We start from the raw sequence: 19,615 nt of genomic DNA on the forward strand, positions 1-19,615 counted from the left end.
TCCCTTATCCATTGCCCACTTGCCCTCTAACTTCCTTCCTCCAACATTTGCAACCCCCTTCCTTTCACTTGGACCTTACTGCTTGGTCATCTTTGCACTGTGTGCTTCAGTGAGGAAGGAGAAGGAGCACAAGCTAGTGGGTAATACAGAATAATAGGTGAATCCAGGAGAGGGGGGAAGGTAAGAAGGTGGAGGGGAGGGCATTATGTGTAAGAGGTGGAAAAGGCAGAGGGCTTACGAAGATGGAATCTGAAAGGACAAGACAGTAGACCACGGAATGAAGAAAGAGGGCTGTGCAACCAGAGAGAGGAAGGTGTAGGATATGGGCAGGTCATGAGGGTGGTGGATGAGAAGGAGATGGGGTAAGGAGACCAGAGTGATGATGGAAAACATAGAGGGGTGAGGGGAAGAGAGAGGAGTGATTATGGGAAGTTAGGGAAATCGATATTGATTGCATTTCAGGTTGGAGACTACCAAGGTGAAATATGAGGTGTTCAATTATCGGTTGTGAGTTGAACTTCTTGCCCTCTGCTATGGATCAGAGATATAGATTTCTTACAGACACCTCAAGGAATTGGAGAGATTCCAGCAATATTGATTAAACATGGAAGGGATGTGTCCAGCACCCATAACCCCTGGAGCCTACAAGTCCCACACTCATCAGAATCCACAGAATTAGAATGCAAGCAAGTTATCTGACAGACTATCGGAGAAGAAAAAGCCTAGTAATACTTGTACATGGTTCCTTTTCATTCAGAACGAATATCCCTAATGCTGTGAGATTCCACTCGTCCAATGAGAGTGTGTCTACTGATTGAGACGATCACCAGTCATTCAGTGTAAAGATTCCTGTTTATTCTGCATGTAGTCTTTGCTGAGAAGGTGCAATCATTCACTTTGTGGACGTACAATTACTAAATTTGAGGACTGTTGTTTGTACTTTGTAATTGTCCAAAGTAGAAATGCCTACTGGTTTTGAATGAGTACTGTGTAATATTCTTAATGCCTAGTACAAGGGCCATGTTGAGAGGGAGCCCATGTATAATGCAAGGGGATCTGAAAAAAAGAGGGAGTTATTAAGCTGTTTAATTTGGTGTACAGGTTTTTGACACTGGCTGGCAACAGAATCCAGAAAGTGGAAAACCTAAAATGCTTACAGAAATTGGGATTCTTAGACCTCTCAGATAATCAGATTGAACAACTGGATCCAGGTTAGTTTACTTCAGTCATCATTTCATTGCTTGAAGTAGATATTATTCAGTAATTGCCTGCACCAATTAGTCTGTCATTTCATTTCTAGAAGCTATTTGGATCCACATCAAGTCAATGGCAGCAAATTGTTCTCTCGTTAATGGCTATGGGTATGATTAATGAAATTGGCTGCAGGAATCTCAGTTTATAGGTAGAATTTAACATGAACTTGCAATGATTCAGCACAAATTATCATCTCTGTGTTGGGCTCTTTCAAACATAATCTGTCAGTAATGCTGTTTCAAATTTTGAGTGTTAAGGCATATTTCCGAAGTGGGGTAGAGAATTTTTGACCAAGCTGTGACCTACTAGCTTGGGAATGGTTCATACTGAAAGCATAAAGTATTTTGTTAACCAATAAGCAAAATATTTCTAATGAAAAATTTTTCCAATGAAATAAAATCTTTTCATTCTCTCAGATCATATTTTAAGTCATTTTCATGATTATTATAAATCTATCCAAACAGAGGGATTTCAACTGTAACACTTTATTGTGTGTAGAGCAGTGATTCCCAACCTTTTTCTGCTCGTGTTCCACTTGGGACTTCCATTTACCTCTGTACCTCTCTCTCCCCCCCCCCCCCCCCCACCCACCATAGTCTCAGTTAGATGCTAATTTTTTTTTGGTCAACTGTACTAATTCTAATACACAGACAATATTTATGATATAACAAGTTATAAGCATTATTATATGTTAAATATAATATTACAAGTGTATATGAAAAATAAAACTATTTCAAAGCTCTGAATAGGATACATTATTTATAATATATAATATTCTTCCAACCAGCAATGAAAAAGTGATTAATATTGTTATTTTGGGAATTTAGTGAGTTATTTGCGACTGATGCAAACTACCAGGTTTTTGAATATCTGGTTGCAATTTGGTTAAAGATCATCTCTTTTCACAACATCAAAATGGTTACAAGCTTTTGATAGCATGTGAAGAGCTTGACTAAAACCACATTCAACTAGGTGAGAGGTAACTAGGTAAATTAAAAAACAACTTTGCTTTCTCCCAGAGCTGTGGAAACTTATTCTGAATATCACTAGTTTTCCAGACATTTTGCTGACTGTGTTTGAACTTTGCTTGAGCTGTTTATCACTCTGCAGCTCAAGTAGACATTCTTGCAATGTGGTGTCAACATCATTCACATTCACCCGAAATGGATCCACCACCCAATCTGCATGAATATCCATCTTCAACAGGTCTTTGAACAGAAATTCCGCATCAGTGTGCAGTTGTTTCAAATAATCAACATATACAATCAGATCATCATCTTGCAGTTCTACTTTGAGTGGCCAATGAAGGAAATTGCATAAATTTAACTGCTTATCACTTGGAAATGCTGCAATACTATCTCAAAGTGCAACAAAACAGAAAAATAGTTATCCTTTGCATCATCTAACACATGTTCCCATTCATTTCATTGAAATTACATATATTCATTTCTTTTTTATTTATATATTTTAGTCATATTTCATTAAAACAGTAAACTTATGGCCCATTCAGAAACTTGTGGTCCACAGTTAATTTTTTCACTCTTCAGCTACCTCTTTCAGAACCCTGGGGTGTGGTCTATCAGGTCCAGGTGACTTGTCTACCTTCGGACCTTTCAGTTTCCCAAGCACCGTCTCCCTTATAATAGCAACTGCACTCACTGCTAGTGTTTTCCTCAGTGAAAACTTAAATACTTATTCAATTCGCCCACCATTTCCTTGACCCCCATTACTACCTCTCCAGTGTAATTTTCCAGTGGTCCAATATTTACTCTAGCCTCTTTTATCCTTTATATATCTGAAAAAAATACAAATCCATAATTCCTTGAAAGTGGTGTTTTGGGTAGATAGGGTCGTAAAGAGAACTTTGGCACATTAGCCTTCATAAATCAAAGTATTGAGTACAGGAGTTGGGATGTTATGTTGAAGTTCTTTAAGACATTGGTGAGGCCTAATTTGCAGAGAAAATGCACAAGGATATTGCTGGGACTTGGGCACCTGAGTTATAGAAAAAGGCTGAATAGGTTAGGACTTTATTCCCTGGAGCGTAGGAGAATAAGGGGAAATTTGATAGAAAATTATACAAAATTATGAGGGGTATACATAGGGCAAAGGTGGGGGTTTGTGGAAAGAGCTGGAAGTGGTGGATGTGAGTTTGATTTCAACATCTAAAAGAAGTTTGGATATGTGCATGGATGGGAGGGATATGGAGGGCTGCAGTCCATGTGTGGGGTGATGGGACTAGGTAGAATAATAGTTTGACACAGACTACAGACTAGATGGGCCAAAAAGCCTATTTCTGTGCTGTAGTGCTCTATGACTCTGGCTAATGCTAAAGATCCAAAAAGTGATATCAAATGAGCAAACCAGAGGACTGGGATATATTTATTAGTCTGTATGCATGGCACATGGTATGAAAAAAATCATTGTGATGTTGAAATGCAAATTAATCCAATTAAGCTCACTTTCAAACCCCAAGGACGTATTGATATATTTTCAAAACGACTTAAACATTGCAGTATTCTGTAATGGCTACAGTAACATTGTGATTATATTATTGGGTAAGAGGGCTGGAGTAATTTAATTCCTGTGTGAAATTCAGCATAAGTGACGAATTAGGAAGTTGTGATCCACTAATGGTGACCATAAAACTACTGGACTGTTGTAAACATCCAATTGCTTCACTAATGACCTTTATGGAGGAAACTTAACTATTCCGGCCTGGGCTGGCCTAAATGTGCTCCTGTTCTATTGTAATGTGCTTGACATTTAACTGCCACTCAGCTTCAGGACAGTATAGCTTGCCCATGTTGCTCAGACCCCACAATAGACTATAAAATACAATTAGAAGTTTTCCACATGATAATTTGACAAATGTAACAGAAAAAGCCTAAAGAAATCAGCATGTCCCTGTCGACTTTTACCAAATTTTATTAATGTACCATAGAAAGCATTCTGCCTGGGTGCATAATGGCTTGGCATAGCAACTGTTCTGTACGTGACCTCAAGAAATTACAGAGAGTTGTGGACACAACTCAGCACATCTCACTGCCTCATTAAAGCAGCCAGTGTACCTCAGACATTCCCTACTCTCCCCTCTCCCACCGGGTTCAAGGATGGCTACTATCCCACTGTTATCAGACTCTTGTATGATAAGACAGACACTTGAGCTCATAATTACCTCGTTATGATCTTGCTCTTTATCATTTATCTGTATTGCACTCTTTCGGTAGCTTTTACACCTATTCTGCATTGTTATTGTTTTACCGGATTCAAGTTCAAAGTAAATTTTATTATCAAAGTACATATATGTTGCCATTTACAACCTGAGATTCATTTATCTGCGGGCATAGTCAGCAAATTTATAGAATAGTAACTATTACAGGATCAATGGAAGATCAGTTGGAGTGCAAATGCAAAGATAAATAAAAAACAATAAATAATGAAAACATGAGATAACAAGATGAAGAGTCCTTAAAGTGAGACCATTGGTTTAGGGAACATCTCAATGGATGGGCAAGTGAGTAGTTATCCCCTTTGTTCAAGAGCCTGATGAGTGTGGATTAGTAACTATTCTTGAACCTGGTGGTGCAAGTCCTGAGGCTCTTGTACCTTCTACCTGATGGCAGCAATGTGAAAAGAGCATGGCCTGAGTGGTGGGGATCTCTAATAATGGATGCTCCTTTCCTATGACAGTGTTTCATGTAGATGCGCTTGATGGTTGGGAGTGGTTTACCCATGATGGACTGGGCTGAATCCACTACCTTTTATAGGATTTTCCATTCAAAGGCATTGGTGTTTCCATACCAGACTGTGATGCAGCTAATCAATATACTCTCCACTGCACATCTATAGAAGTTTGTCAAAATTTTAGATGTCATGCCTAATCTCCATAGACTCCTAAGGAAGTAGAGGCACTGCCATGCTTTCTTCGCAATTGCACTTATGTACATGCTGGGTCCAGGACAGATCCTCTGAAATAGTAACACCCAGGAATTTAAAGTTGCTAACGCTCTTCACCTTTAATCGTCCAATGAGGACTGGCTCATGGGCCTCTGGTTTCCCTCTACTGAAGTCTACAATGAGTTCCTTGATCTTATTGACATTGAGTGAGAGGTTGTTGTTATATGACACCACTCAGCCAGATTTTCAATATCCCTCCTGTATGCTGATTCATTGCCATCTTTGATTCGGCCCACAACAGTGGTGTCATCAGCAAATTTGAATATAGTATTGGAGCTGTGCTTAGCCACACAGTTATAGGTGAAAAGCGAGTTGAGCAGGAGGCTAAGCACACAGCCCTGTGGTGCACCTGTGCTGATGGAGATCATGTCCGAGATGATGTTGCCAATCCAAAATGACTGTGGTCTAAAGTCAGGAAATCCAGGATCCAATTGCAGAAGGAGGTACTGAGGCCAAGGTCTTGGAGCTTATTGATTAGTTTTGAGGGATGATGGTGTTAATTGCTGAGCTGTAATCGATAAAGAGCATCCTGATGTATGCATCTTTGTTGTCCAGATGTTCCAGGGATGAGTGAGGAGCCAATGAAATGGCATCTACTGCAGACTTTTTGCTCCAATAGGCAAATTGGAGTGGATCCAGTTGCCTCTCAGGCAGGAGCTGATAAGTTTCATCATCTGCCTCTCAAAGCACTTCATCACTGTGGATGTAAGTGCTACTGAATGATAGTCACTGAGGCAGGTCACCATTCACTTCTTGGCCACCGGTATAATTGAAGCCTGCTTGATGCAGGTGGGTACCACACTGCCGAAGCTAGAGGTTGAAGATGTTAGTGAACACACCAGCCAGTTGGTCAGCACAGACTTGAATGCCTCTGATCTGGCCCTCAGCAAATTTTGGATCTCATGGTTCATCCAGGTCTTCTGGTTGGGGAAGACTCCGAATGATCTTGTGGGGACACACTCCACAGCCATTTTAATAAGTCCGTTATAACCACGGTGTATTCATTCAGATCTCTAGATGAGCTCTCGAACATGGTCCAGTCTACTGACTTAAAGGAATCCTGTAATCATTCCTCTGCCTTTCATGACCACTTCTTAGTTGTCCTGATTGTAGCTTAATGCACTGAGTAATGATTTGATCTGTATGAACAGTATGCAAGACAGCTTTACACTGTATCTTGGTACATGTGACAGTGATAAACCAATACCAATAACGTTCATTCTAGCTGTCAACCCAGACAATTCTGCAATTTTTATTTTGACATCCATCTGTTCTAGATTGTTCTTGAGTTTTTGCAAATTTCTGTACCTTTGTCCATCCTACACAATTACCACTATTTTTATGAAGAGCTTTCTTTCATTAGTCAATAGATTTAGTTTTGAAGATATACTGTTTGAACATTTGACCCTTTCTCAGCCTCTAAACTGTGAGTTACTGCCACAGTGCAACTTGTAGTCATTTAAAAATAAGCCTTTTATGTTCTAGGTCTCTGACAGTTGTTTATGCATGAATAAATACAGAATTTCAGTACCAAACAATTGTCAAGGTTGATGGGAATGTAAATTTCCTGTATCCTTTGCTTTTTGAGAGTGGCATAATTGTGTGCAGAGAAGATAAATGAGCTCGAAAGAGATGAAATATGTTCTCAGTACAATATTTATATCTTGTACACCCATAGTAAATAAATTGCATAATTATAAAATGCTAAAGTTTCATACAAGGCCATTTTGCTCATTATGCACATGCCAACTCTCTGAAAGAGTTTCACAGCTATTTGAGAGATAGTTGCAGGATTTAGGTATAGCTATATTGAAGGAATGGTGATCTATTTCTGAATCAGGACTGTGAGCAATCCAGATGGCAGCATGCAGATAGTGGTGTTTCTATGTTGCTAAACCCCTTGTTCTCCTTTGTGGTGCATATCACATATCGGAGAGATCCTGTTAGAGTGGCCTAGACGGCTGTCTGCAGTGTTCTGTGTCAGTGGTGAAGGGAGTAATTTTTGAGGAGGTAAATGGATTTCCAATCATGCAGGCTGCTTTGTGCTGCATATATTATTGGAGTTGCACTCACCCAGGCAGTGAGAATTTTCTTTTGCACTGCTCTAGATGGTGGAAAGGCTTTGGGGTGTCAGAATCTGAGTCACTTACTCCAGCATATGGAGCCTATGACAAGCTTTCATAACTAGAGTGTTTTTGTGACTACTGTGATGTTGATGGTAAGGTATTTATTGATGGTAAGATCATTGATCCTTAATGGTAGGTGGTTAAACACTGCTGGGATGGTAATTACTGTGCCCTTTTTTGGATTGTGTAGCACTTGACTCTTATTAGCCCAAGCCCAAGTTAAGCTCTTGTTGTGTGCAGAGATGACTGCTACATTTGCTGAGGAATTGTAAAGGGGATTGAACCTCTGCAGCCATCAGAAATCATCCCCAATTCTGACTTGATAATTGCCATTGATGATGCTGCTGAAGATGGTTGAATTTGGGCCACTAACTGGAAAAACGTCCATGATGTCCTGGGATTGGATGATTGGCTTCCAGCTACCAGAGTGATCTGCTTTTGTGTGAGGTATGACTCACAGCAGTGCAGTTTCCTTGTTTGCCTATTGTTTTATGTTTTATCAGGGCTATTTGATGCCACACTTGTTCAAATGAAATTTTAATGTCAGGGGTAGTCACCTTCACCTCATATCTCAAGGACCTGTCAAGTTCCCTTTTAAAAGCTTCTTACTCACCATATATTTCAGAAGTTTGTTCTCAGGATTAATGAATCCTGAAAAGAGATTAACTGCTATGGACCATGTAGACCTATTCTCTTAATTATACCATATTTACACATTTCAAATAAACAGTTCAAAACAATCAATATGTAATCCCAATATCATCATAAAATGCATTAACCTAATTAAATTGATTAGGAAGTCAAAGGTTATGGGGAGAAGGAGAATGGGGTTGAGAGGGATAATAAATTAGCCATGATCGAATGGCGAAACAGACTTGATGAGCCGAATGCCTAATTCTGCTCCTAAGTCTTGTGTTCAACTCATCAAAAAAAATTAATGAGTGTATGAGCAAAATGCCATTGTTTGGTATTTTATCATTGCAATGTCACCATTTCTTCATTGTGCTGCACTAACAGTCAATGTTAAATTCTAATGGACAGGGTGAGAAAAGTATGTGACCGTGATTCATGACGAAGGAAAGGCTGTAAAGTCAGTGGGCAAATCGGAATATTTATTTATTTTGATATCTGTTGCAGCTGTTCTGGCAACACTTTTAAATGTGCAAGGTAGTTACCTCATCATTGACGTTTTTTGTCTTTATACACTAAGGTGAATTTCCAGACCGTCTCATCATTCTGAATATGTCAGGCAATGACTGCACAAAACAGGAAGAATATAGGTGAGTCATGAATTCTGGCATATTGTTTCAAGAGCTTATATTGCAGATTTTGGGGGGCCAGCAAGGAGTATGCAAAGTTGACTAACAGAATAGTTGATATCTGTTCTGCAGATCTTCTTAAAAGGAAATGGAAGTAGCAGGATATTTCTATACTCTTGACTCTGCCTGAGACAGAAAATAAGTTTTTAATTTATTAATAAATTATACACATTGTAGGCATTTATTGCCTATTGCAACTGCCTGGAAGTAGTGGTCATAGAGAGGTATACCGCAGAATCGCGTCTTTAAGAGAATCATCCCCCCACCCCATCCAGGACATGTACCAGATGTGCTGCATTCGCAGAACCCTCAACATTGTCAAGGACCCCTCCCGTCCATCTCACAATCTCTTTGACCTTCTACCACCAGGCAGGAGGTACCACAGCATAAGAACAAGGACTGTTTGGCTGGGTAACAGCTTCTTCCCCCAGGCTGTGAGACTGCTGAACACCCGGCTACCACCCAGTACACATTGCTTATGACAGCGCCAGTGGCATTATATACTGGTGTATATTTAGCTAGATATTGTATATGCACTTTATATCAACTTGTACATCTACAGAATACTTTTTACCTGTTAATATTATTGTGTTAATATTATTTTATGTATGTGATATATGTACTGTGTTCTGCACCTTGGTCCCAGAGGAACATTTTTCATTTAAATGTACAGTTGAACTTGAACTTGAACTTGAGTCTACTATACCTGTACTATCAGTCACTCATTTGCACTAATTCTAATTTTCATTCCAAAACATTGATTGTTTATTCCTTTCCATAAATGCTGCCTGACCTGCTGAGTTCCTCTAGCATTTTGTGTGTGTTGCTCTGGATTTCCAGTATCTGTGGAATCTCTTGTGTTTATAATTCTATATGAATCCTTTTTGTTTATTCTTCCGTAACTCCCAGTCAGGATTCTACCACTCACATACACACAATGGGCAATTTATAGTGGCCAATTAATCTACCGACCCTTTGGGCCATGGGGGAAAACCAGAGCAACAGTAGGAAATGATGTGGAAAATGTGCAATCTCAGTGCAGACAGTTCCTTTCAGATCTCTGATGCAGTGAGATACCATCTGTGCCACCGACTTGAACGGCTGAACAACACCCAATTAAGGTATTCCAAGAGTACTGGAGGGTATTGGGATCCAGTATTCAGACTTAGTGATGATGAAGAAACAATGATATATTTTAATATCATCACAGTATGTGCCTTAGAAAAGAAGCCACAAGAAATGTAATTTCCACGCACCAGGTTCTCCTGTCATTCTTGGTGTTAGATTGGATTGTGCAGTTAGATGGATTAGGGTAAATAATTGCAGTTTTTTTTTTAATGGGACACACTGTAGCCATGCATACTAGTAGCAGAGGGAGTAAGTCTTTAAGATAGGATAGCTAACAAGAGAGCTGCTTCATCCTGGGTGGTGCTGAGTTTCTTGAATGTTTTTGGGGTTAGTAGAAATGAGTCAGAAGGTGATCTACTACAGGATACCCAGTGCATTGTAGCCTGCATATTTGTAAACTAATTCCTTTATGTTTGTGGTTAATATTGCCTTGTAGGATATTGATGGTGGGGTCTTAAGTGATAGTGATATCATTGAATACTTTGGAATGTGGTTAAATTCCTGTGTTGGGAATGATCATGCCATGGTGCTTATGTGGTACAAATGTGATTTGTCCCATACCCAGCCATGCCTGAATGTTTTCAAGGTCTTCTTACAGTCTGGGCTGCTTCACTTTCTGAAGAGTTGCAAATGGAATTCAACATTGGACTTGTTACAAATTTTAACAAAGCTCATTTGGCAGAGCACCCATTTCACACCGTTCCCAATTTCCCACAGACTTCAGTAGAAAATAACATTTGTCTCTTTTTGAAATGAGCAATCCTGTCAGTTTCCTGCCCCCATCTCTCTCTGTGCTGTAAAGGAACAGTTGGTGTACATGCTCTATCCACAATGTAACGCGGTATTTGTTGATGGAAACTGATAATCGGGCCTTCTGTCAGTGATTTCCAATATTTTACAGGGAGCAGGTGATACAGACTCTTCCTGTCCTGCAGCAACTTGATGGTATCCTTGTCCAAAGAAAGAAAGATCCAAATGAAGCTGGAGAAATTCATGATTCAGATGGTTCTGAAAATGAGGAGGATTCTGATGAACTGGATGACACTGAGGTTGAGAAGAATGATTCATTACCTAACATCTTCACTTCACCAGAAAAAATAAAAGGTACAGACTATGTAGAGCATGATTCAAGCATGACTAATTCCAACATTTACAGCATTCCAGTGTTATGTAGAGAAGATATTCTAATGTTGGGCTTGAAATGCAGGGGTAAGCTCTTAATCCTGCATAAAGAAATTACCTTCCTTTTTCCTCAGTACAGAAGAAAGTACGTTTAGGAATTCTCGTATTGTTGAAATGTCCTGAGAATAGAGTGGTTAGCCACTTTATTAAATCTCATTTAGAGCCAAAACAAAAATGAATGTCTGATTTTCTTCAGGTTTGTTTAAGTAGCTGTATATAAATTTGCCAGTGTTATGCTGGAATTTGAACTTGTGTCTCCAGATTGTTCATCTAAGCCTCTGGATTGCTCGTCTACTAACAAAACTTATGTGCTTTCCTGCTATACTGAATGAAATAGAGAGAGTTATGCTGCATGAAAGCAGGCCTTTTCAACCATGCTGAACAAGTTGCCTTCCTGAGCTAGTCCCATTTGCAAGCACTTGGCTCATATCGCTCTAAAGGTTTCCTATCTGTGAACCTGTTCAAATGTCTTTTAAATGCTATAATTTTACCCACCTCTACCACTTCCTTTGGCAGCTTTTTCCATATACCCACTCTCTTCTGTGTGAAACACACACACACAATGCTGAAGGAACTCAGCAGGTCAAGCATCATTTATGGAGGGGGAATAAACTGTCAACATTTCCAGTCAAGACCCTTCATCAGAATGTCCAGCATTTGTAGAATCTTTTGTGTTTATGACCTCTGTGTGGAAAAACTTGCCTCTCACGTCCCTTTTAAATCTTTCCCCTCTCATCTTAGACACTCCAACCCTGGAAATAAAGACTATAATCATCCAGCTTATCTATGCCCTCTCATGATTTTATAAACCCCTATAAGGCCACTCTCACTCTCATTCACTCAGTCTCTTTTACTCCAGGGAAAACAGTCCAAGCCTATCCAGTCTCTTCTCATAGCTCAAACCGACCTGTGCCAACCACAACTTCGTGAACCACTTCTGCACCCTCTCTAGTTTACTTGCATTCTTGTGTTAGTTTATTTTTGTTTGCAAAGACACAATTCTTTTTGGAGTAATTCTAACATTGAACCCCTTCTGCTAGAGGGGAGCTTATGTAGATCCCAGCTAGCACACGATTTGACTTGGTATGATGTTCTCTTCATTCACAATAGTGAATTGTATGACAGATGGTTGCGGAGTAATGACTTGTGTGTCTGACATCATCCACAAATCACAACCCACCAAGTGTAAAGAGATAAAATTTTTCAAGCTCACCAATCCGGGATAATATTTTTTGAAAACACAATTATTCAGATTTAAAATCCAGAACTTCCTACCCATGGGGTAGACATGTTATGAAAACACCTAGGTTTAATGTCATTCTAACATTCTTTTTAACCTGCAGCCATTGATCTCTTTATATACTTCTCACTAATATTTATTGAATTCTGTGCTGTGACAGAGAAAAAAACATACTATTTCCTGCCAACCGAATCAAAGCAGTATCTGCTTCTTGTTTGAGCTGCAACATTCTGCTGTATTCCTTAATCTGGATATTTGCCATCCTTTCCATTTTATTGTCCATTTAGCTCTGTACTGAGTGTGATATCCAGATAAAATTGCTCTTCATATTACTGCTGTCATTAAAATGTAACATTTGGTCCAATAAATAGATTTAATAACAGGATGCATTTATTATTGCTTGTTGTGATTCAAAGTGCAACCATGGCTAACAATACAGACACTGACATTTTAGCTACGTTGTAAGATGCATTGATAAAACGGTACATATTTGGGGTTAAGCATTCTGGTTTTTGAGGTTTTGGGTTAAATCACTCCTTTATCTCTGATGTATTCAGATTAGATTAATATTAATGTTCATTTTTAATCTATCATTGTTTTCTTCGAGCTCCCAGACCAGTATTCCCTATGATCAGCCACCAGGAGGCACCTGAAACCCTTGGATATCTCTCCACTTCCAATCTTTTCCTTTCCCACTAGAAGATATTGCCACTTTGGCTTTGGATTGTTTCTGTGATTAGTTTAGGAGCCAAGTTGAGTTGCTTTCATAACTTCATTCTTTCCTATTGTATAATTCCAAAATTCAAGCATTTTAACATGCAGTGAAGCTGGCCACTTTGAAGCTGCTACCTTTTAATCTTTATTGCTTTGTTCCCCTACCCAAGTTTCATGTCTTGTTTCATGGAGGCATTTCAGCTGACAGAATATCAAGACACTCCCTCCACCTCTATTTATTTTACCTTGTACAAGTCATGAAAAAAAGCATTACCAGTGTTATTCTTCCTCTCAATGTCCCTTCTTTCTCATTGTTCTCTGCTTGACTGCATCCAATTACTACGATTGAAAATATAACACCATAAAGAACAAAAAGCACGTTTCACCACTAAGAGTAATGGGGATAGTACTCTGCACACTAAAGAACTGAATCTTGTTCAATGTTTATAGAACATATTTATTTAAGAATATGGAAAAGATTGTTGAAATTGTGTTTATCATTTAAATCTGAAAGCAAAAGTGTTTAAATTTTACTTTCCAATCAGAAAATACTACTCAAATTAATTCATACCTAGTTCAATGGAGCCATTTTCATGAATATAGTAAGCGGTGATATGATGAGGTGTTTAATTTAGGTAGCTATAACTTGCTTCTATTGGGTGAGGAATCTGTGAAAAGATTATATATAACATTTGTGAAGAAATTTCAGGACTGAGAAAAAGCAAGATTTTTGTACAGAGGTCTGAGTCATTGATTGAACCGGAGATTGTTATTATGTTAAAAATAGGTTTAGATAATGATTAGGGTAATAAAGAGATTATGGGAATTGAGCAGATACACAGATTTAGGATTACTACTGACATGAGGAATAAATACTAAAACTAATGAGTAGGGCTAACAGACTTCTGAACATTATAATTTTATTATAATGTAATGTGTGTCACTGTTGCACTTAAGAGCTCATTAATGCCACTTGCAAGAAAACTGCAAGTAACATTATTAAATATGTTATTGTTGTGGTCTTTGATGAGACTGCAAATAGAAATAGCTGCATCACCATGGCAAGTCAAAACTGTAAGCAGATTTTATAACAAATGCCCAGCTTTTTGTCATCACATTTTTTTTTGCAGTAAGTTTACCTTGGCTGTGGTTCCAACATTAAGTGAAACAATATGACCCGTAGTTTAGAATTATTAGACCATTGCAGATGTTACCAGCAACAAAATTCAAGAAGATGCTGAAAATCTAATATAAAAATAAAAAGTACTAGAAGTACCCAATAGGGCAGGCAGCATGTGTAAAGAGGAAAAGAGTTAATGTCTCAGTATAATAGTTTTGTATCAGAATTGATGCAAGCTATATCAGTTGTTATATGGGGAACTTGAAGTCTGAATGGATTCATTTGTCATCACCTGTTCATTTGCCTACATAGTTATCAAAGTGTGCACAGATCTCAGACTTCAGAAAATTGTCTTGATAATCTACAATAAAAAATTGATCTTGCCTAAAAGGTTAAACTCAAGGTAATTGTGTTATTTTTAGATAATGCAATTCTGTGGTACAATCTGGGAGTTGCTAGTAATATGGGAGAATAAAATAAGATTAGTGTAAAAGGATGCTAGACAGTTAGTATAGAGTCTGATTCATGCAGTATGATTCTGTGAACCAATTCCCATGTATTAAAATACTGTCCTAAAAACAGCTATCAAAAACACAGTATCCACTATTGCAGTCCGGGTGTTAACAATTGATTGTAAATAGATCAGAGAGTCAGCCACAAGAATAGACAATGGTATATCACAAGGTTTATGGGATTCTTGCTTTTTCATGTTTGAAGCATAGAATTCAAGAGGTGAGAGAGCATGCTGGAACTGTTTAAATGATTAATGTGTACAGTACTAGTCACCATTCTACAGTAAGAATGTGAAATAAGACCATAAGACAGAGGTGCAGTGTTAGGCCTTTTGGAATCTGCTCTGCCATTCCATCATGGCTGATTTATTATACGTCTTAACCCTATTTTCATGTCTTCACCCTGTAACCTTTGACATCCTTACTAATCAAAAACCTATTAAGAACCTAATAAGAAACGACTAGTGAGAGTGCAGAGGAAATTCGCAAGGATGTTGTCAGAGCTGGAGAGTCAAAATTATGATGTGTAATTGTCCAGGCTGCTTTGTTTTGTTTGGAACAGAGGAGGCTGAATGATATTTAATTGAACTGTACGAAATTGTGAGAGCCCTAGAGAGGGTAAGGAATAACCTGTTTGCTTAAGCATAGAGGGTAGTAATCAGGGAACATAGATTAATGTTAATAGGTGGAGGGATTAGAGGGGAATTGGGAGGGAATATTATTTCACACTCAAGATGTGAGTGTTTTGAACTTGCTGCCTAGATGAACGGTGGAGGCAGTACCTCTCAATGTATTTAAGTGGCTGGGTGAGCACTTGAAGTGCCACAACCAATCTGGATCAAGAGATGGGAAGTAGGATGCACCTACAGGCCAGCTTTAGCTGGTGTGGTTGTGATGGCCTGAGCTTCTGTGCCATAACTTCTTATGAGCCTGATTGTGAGAAGATTTCTTTTGCTGTGTTTGCCCTTTAGTTAATAGTAATTTGGAAATATTCCCCTGTTTTTAGTACTTGTCTGTTTTTGTATGTTCTTTGGCATATAAATTATTTTAGATTATGTAGCTACCTACATACTGAGGGGGCATGGTAGTGTAGTGGCTAGTGTAATGCTATTACAGTGCCAGCAATCAGCAATCAGGGTTCAATTCCTGCCGCTGTCTGTAAGTAATTTGTATGTTCTCTTCATGACCCTCTCGGTTTCCTCTGGATGCTCTGATTTCCTCCCACATTCCAAAGGTGTATGGGTTTGGATAGAGTGGATGTGGAGAGGATGTTTCCTATAGTGGGGGGAGTCTAGGACAAGAGGGCACAGCCTCAGAATAAAGGGACATCCCTTTAGAACAGATAAGAGAAGGAATTCCTTCAGCCAGAGGGTAGTGAATGTGTGGAATTCATTGCCACATCTGGCTGTGGAGGACAAGTCATTAGATATATTTAAAGCAGAGGTTGATGGGTTCTTGATAGGTAAGGGTGTCAAAGGTTATGAGGAGAAGGCAGGAGAATAGGGTTGAGGACTAAGTATGGAGCCATGATGGAATGTTGGAGCAGACTTGATGGGCCAAATGCTCCAATTCTGCTCTAATATCTTATGGGTTAGGGTTAGTAAGTTGTGAATATGCTATGTTGGCGCCAGAAGCATAGCGACACTTGTGGGCTGCCCCCAGCACATCCTCTGACTGTGCTGGTCGTTGATGCAAATAATGCATTTCATTGTGTGTTTCGATATACATGTAACAAATAAAGCTAATGTTTTAAAATCTTTATCAAGACTACAAATATTTGTAACATCCTTTTAGCTATGCTTACTGTATTCATTCTTTTGGTTCACAGATTTCTTTGCTGAGCTTCATAAAGAAATGGTCTGTCGATCTCAACAGCGAAGGAAGGAAGCTGAAAAGGAACACAAGAACAGGCTGAATGAACTGCAGGAGATCCGTAAACAGTTAACTCAAATGCAATATGAACCAATAAAAATGAACAAGCTTTCTAATTATCCAAGAAACGATCCAAATTTTAATTTGCGAGAAGATGGCCAAAATGAAGAACATGCTGCCCAAGCTGATACCTTGGATTAACAAATTCAGGGCAGTTGTCACAGGGCTAACTGAGGAATTAGTTCAACTACTTCAACTGCAAAGATTCCTTTTTATCGAGCCAACCATAAGTCAAAAGAGCATTAACCCAATAAAACTTAAAAGACTAGTCAAGAACAAGAAGCAGAACAATTTTCTTATTTTAGGGGTAGGAAATTTAATTTGGATAAAATTAAAACTAGAAATTGAGCATTCTCTCCCTCCCGCTATTATTTTTGCCTCAATTTGCTAAATCCTCTGCATAGTGTGTTCATTCTTTAGATAGAGTGAAGGATTTATGATGATTGGTGGTTCAGGATGTAAATATTCCAGGTGGCTTTTATATTAAACTAGATAAATTGGGTTTTTCTTGGTTTCATCTCAAATCTGTTAGTTTTAGGGTGTGCATATGCTGGCATGGTTTATTCATGCTCTTCATGTGTTTCTCTGTATTTCAGTCCATCTGACTCAAGCATCTAACTTTCCTTTTCTCCTTCATGTTTATTTAGCTTTTCCTTCAATATCTCAGCTTCTTCCTATGGTAGGAACTCATAGTCTGCTTGGGAGCCTATCCCCATATTTTTTGCTTTGCATCAAAGTAAAGAATAAATCTGAGGGTTTTTGATAAACACCAAGTGGACATTTTACCCAAGCTTCAAGAGTTTATGAAATCCCTCAACATGCTCTGCCTCACTGAAAACAGTTGGGCCCTGAAGGATTCCAGCAATAATGTTCTGGGCTTGGTACAATCAGTTTTCAAAACCATCTTCTTTTGGGCAGGGTATTAACTTCTTTAGATGCCCATTGACTATTTTTACCAAAGCACCTTAATAGAACACTTAGTCAACTGTCTTAATGTTGAGGGCACCCACTCTCACCTCGTCACTGCAATTTAACTTTTTGGTAAAAGTATGGATCATGACTTCATTGATGTCTGGAGTCAACTGCTCCTGGCACAATGGGGCATTAGTAAGCAGGTCATTTATGAGTAAGTGCAGGGCCATAGCACTGTTGCAATACCATCTGTTGCTTTGCTGCTGACTTAACTGGACACTGACCAGCTGTATTAGGTTTGCCCTACTTTTTGTGAAGAGGGCATACCAGAGAAACTTTTTATAATGTCAGGTAAATGTCAGTATTTTAGCAGTTACTACATCTGTTAAAGAGCAAACTGACTGAAAGAGAATTTTTCGTTTTTACTCTGGCATCTGCTTTAATTAGTCTGCTTTTATAGAAGCAAGGCAACAACCTTGAATTTGTTTATGTGCACTCTAGGGCAATGGTACATTTATTGGCTTCCTTGAGTTGCTGCTGCATTTGGGATGACTTGCCCATTCAACGTATCATTTCATATTTTCAACCAAGAGACAGAAGGTTCGCACAAAGTACATTTTGTAGCTGTCGCTGTCTGGAATGTACATGTTCATTGAGCAAAGATTGCTGTATAACTTTCAAGAAAATTGACTACACTTGATTTTTCCATTACCTGAGCCAGAGGTATTGAGCCAACTGATGTCAGTATTGTTGCATTGGTGTGATCTCAGAACTGATCAAAGTTTAAATCTGGAATCTTATTGGTCTGCTTGAGTCATTACCAAATATTGGAATAATAGTTCATTAAAATACTTATTTTCTTGCAGAAAAAAACCATTTTCAGTGATTCTATGTACAAACCCCATTTCCAGAAAAGTTGGGATATTTTCCAAAATGCAATAAAAACAAAAATCTGTGATATGTTAATTCACGTGATCTTATTTAACTGACAAAAGTACAAAGAAAAGATTTTCAATAGTTTTACTGACCAACTTAATTGTATTTTGTAAATATACACAAATTTAGAATTTGATGGCTGCAACACACTCAACAAAAGTTGGGACAAAGGCATGTTTACCATTGTGTTATATCACCTTTCCTTTTAATAACACTTTTTAATCGTTTTGGAACTGAGGATACTAACTATAGTAGATTTGCAATTGGAAATTTTGTCCATTCTTGCTTGATATAAGACTTCAGCTGCTCAACAGTCCGTGGTCTCCGTTGTCTGATTCTCCTCTTCATGATGCGCCATACATTTTCAGTAGGAGACAGATCTGGACTGGCAGCAGGCCAGTCAAGCACACGCACTCTGTGTCTACAAAGCCACGCTGTTGTAGCCCGTGCAGAATGTAGTCTGGCATTGTCCTGCTGAAATAAGCATGGACGTCCCGGGAAGAGACGTCGCCTTGATGGCAACATATGTCTCTAAGATCCTAATATACGCCTCAGAGTCAATGATACCTTCACATACATGCAACTCACCCATGCCGTAGGCACTGATGCACCCCCATACCGTCACAGATGCTGGCTTTTGCACCTTTCGCTGATAACAATCAGGATGGTCGTTTTCATCTTTGGCACGGAGAACTCGACGCCGTTTTTTCCTAAAACTAGCTGAAATGTGGACTCATCTGACCACAACACACGGTTCCACAGTCTTTTGGTCCATCTGAGATGAGCTCGGGCCCAGAGAACTCGCCGGCGTTTCTGCATAAAGTTGATGCATGGCTTCCTCCTTGCGTAATACAGTTTCAGGTTGCATTTCTGGATGCAGCGACGGACTGTGTTAAGTGACAATGGTTTTCCGAAGTACTCCCGAGCCCAGGTGGCTATAATTGTCACAGTAGCATGACGGTTTCTTAGGCAGTGCCACCTGAGGGCTCGAAGATCTCGCGCATTCAACAGTGGTTTCTGGCCTTGCCCTTTACGCACTGAGATGTCTCTGAATTCTCTGAAACTTTTCACAATATTATGTACTGTAAATGTTGAAAGACCTAAAATCTCTGCAATCTTGTGTTGGGAAATGTTCCTTTTGAACTGACTAACAATTCTCTCATGAATTTTGGCACAAAGGGGTGAACCATGACCCATCCTTGCTTGCAAAGACTGAGCCTTTGATGGACACTACTTTTATACCCAGTCATGATACCTCACCTGCTAGCAATTAGACTGCT

At 39.0% G+C, this 19,615-nt stretch overlaps 1 protein-coding gene across 3 annotated transcripts in view; it reads left to right on the plus strand.

Annotated features, from left to right (window-relative positions):
• LOC140741322 (leucine-rich repeat-containing protein 46-like) overlaps nucleotides 1-19,615 on the plus strand; it is a 37,295-nt gene that overhangs the window by 10,488 nt on the left and 7,192 nt on the right. For 2 of the 3 annotated variants that reach the window (XM_073071402.1, XM_073071403.1), the window contains exons 5-8: nucleotides 1,102-1,211; nucleotides 8,551-8,620; nucleotides 10,689-10,891; nucleotides 16,384-16,794. In XM_073071402.1, coding sequence (XP_072927503.1) covers nucleotides 1,102-1,211; nucleotides 8,551-8,620; nucleotides 10,689-10,891; nucleotides 16,384-16,628 — 628 coding nt within the window. In that variant the 3' untranslated portion in view covers nucleotides 16,629-16,794. The remainder of the gene's footprint in view (nucleotides 1-1,101; nucleotides 1,212-8,550; nucleotides 8,621-10,688; nucleotides 10,892-16,383; nucleotides 16,795-19,615) is intronic. The other variant, XM_073071404.1, reaches the window with a different exon arrangement.

This window comes from Hemitrygon akajei, chromosome 18 (assembly GCF_048418815.1).
Source record: "Hemitrygon akajei chromosome 18, sHemAka1.3, whole genome shotgun sequence".
Lineage (NCBI taxonomy): Eukaryota > Metazoa > Chordata > Chondrichthyes > Myliobatiformes > Dasyatidae > Hemitrygon > Hemitrygon akajei.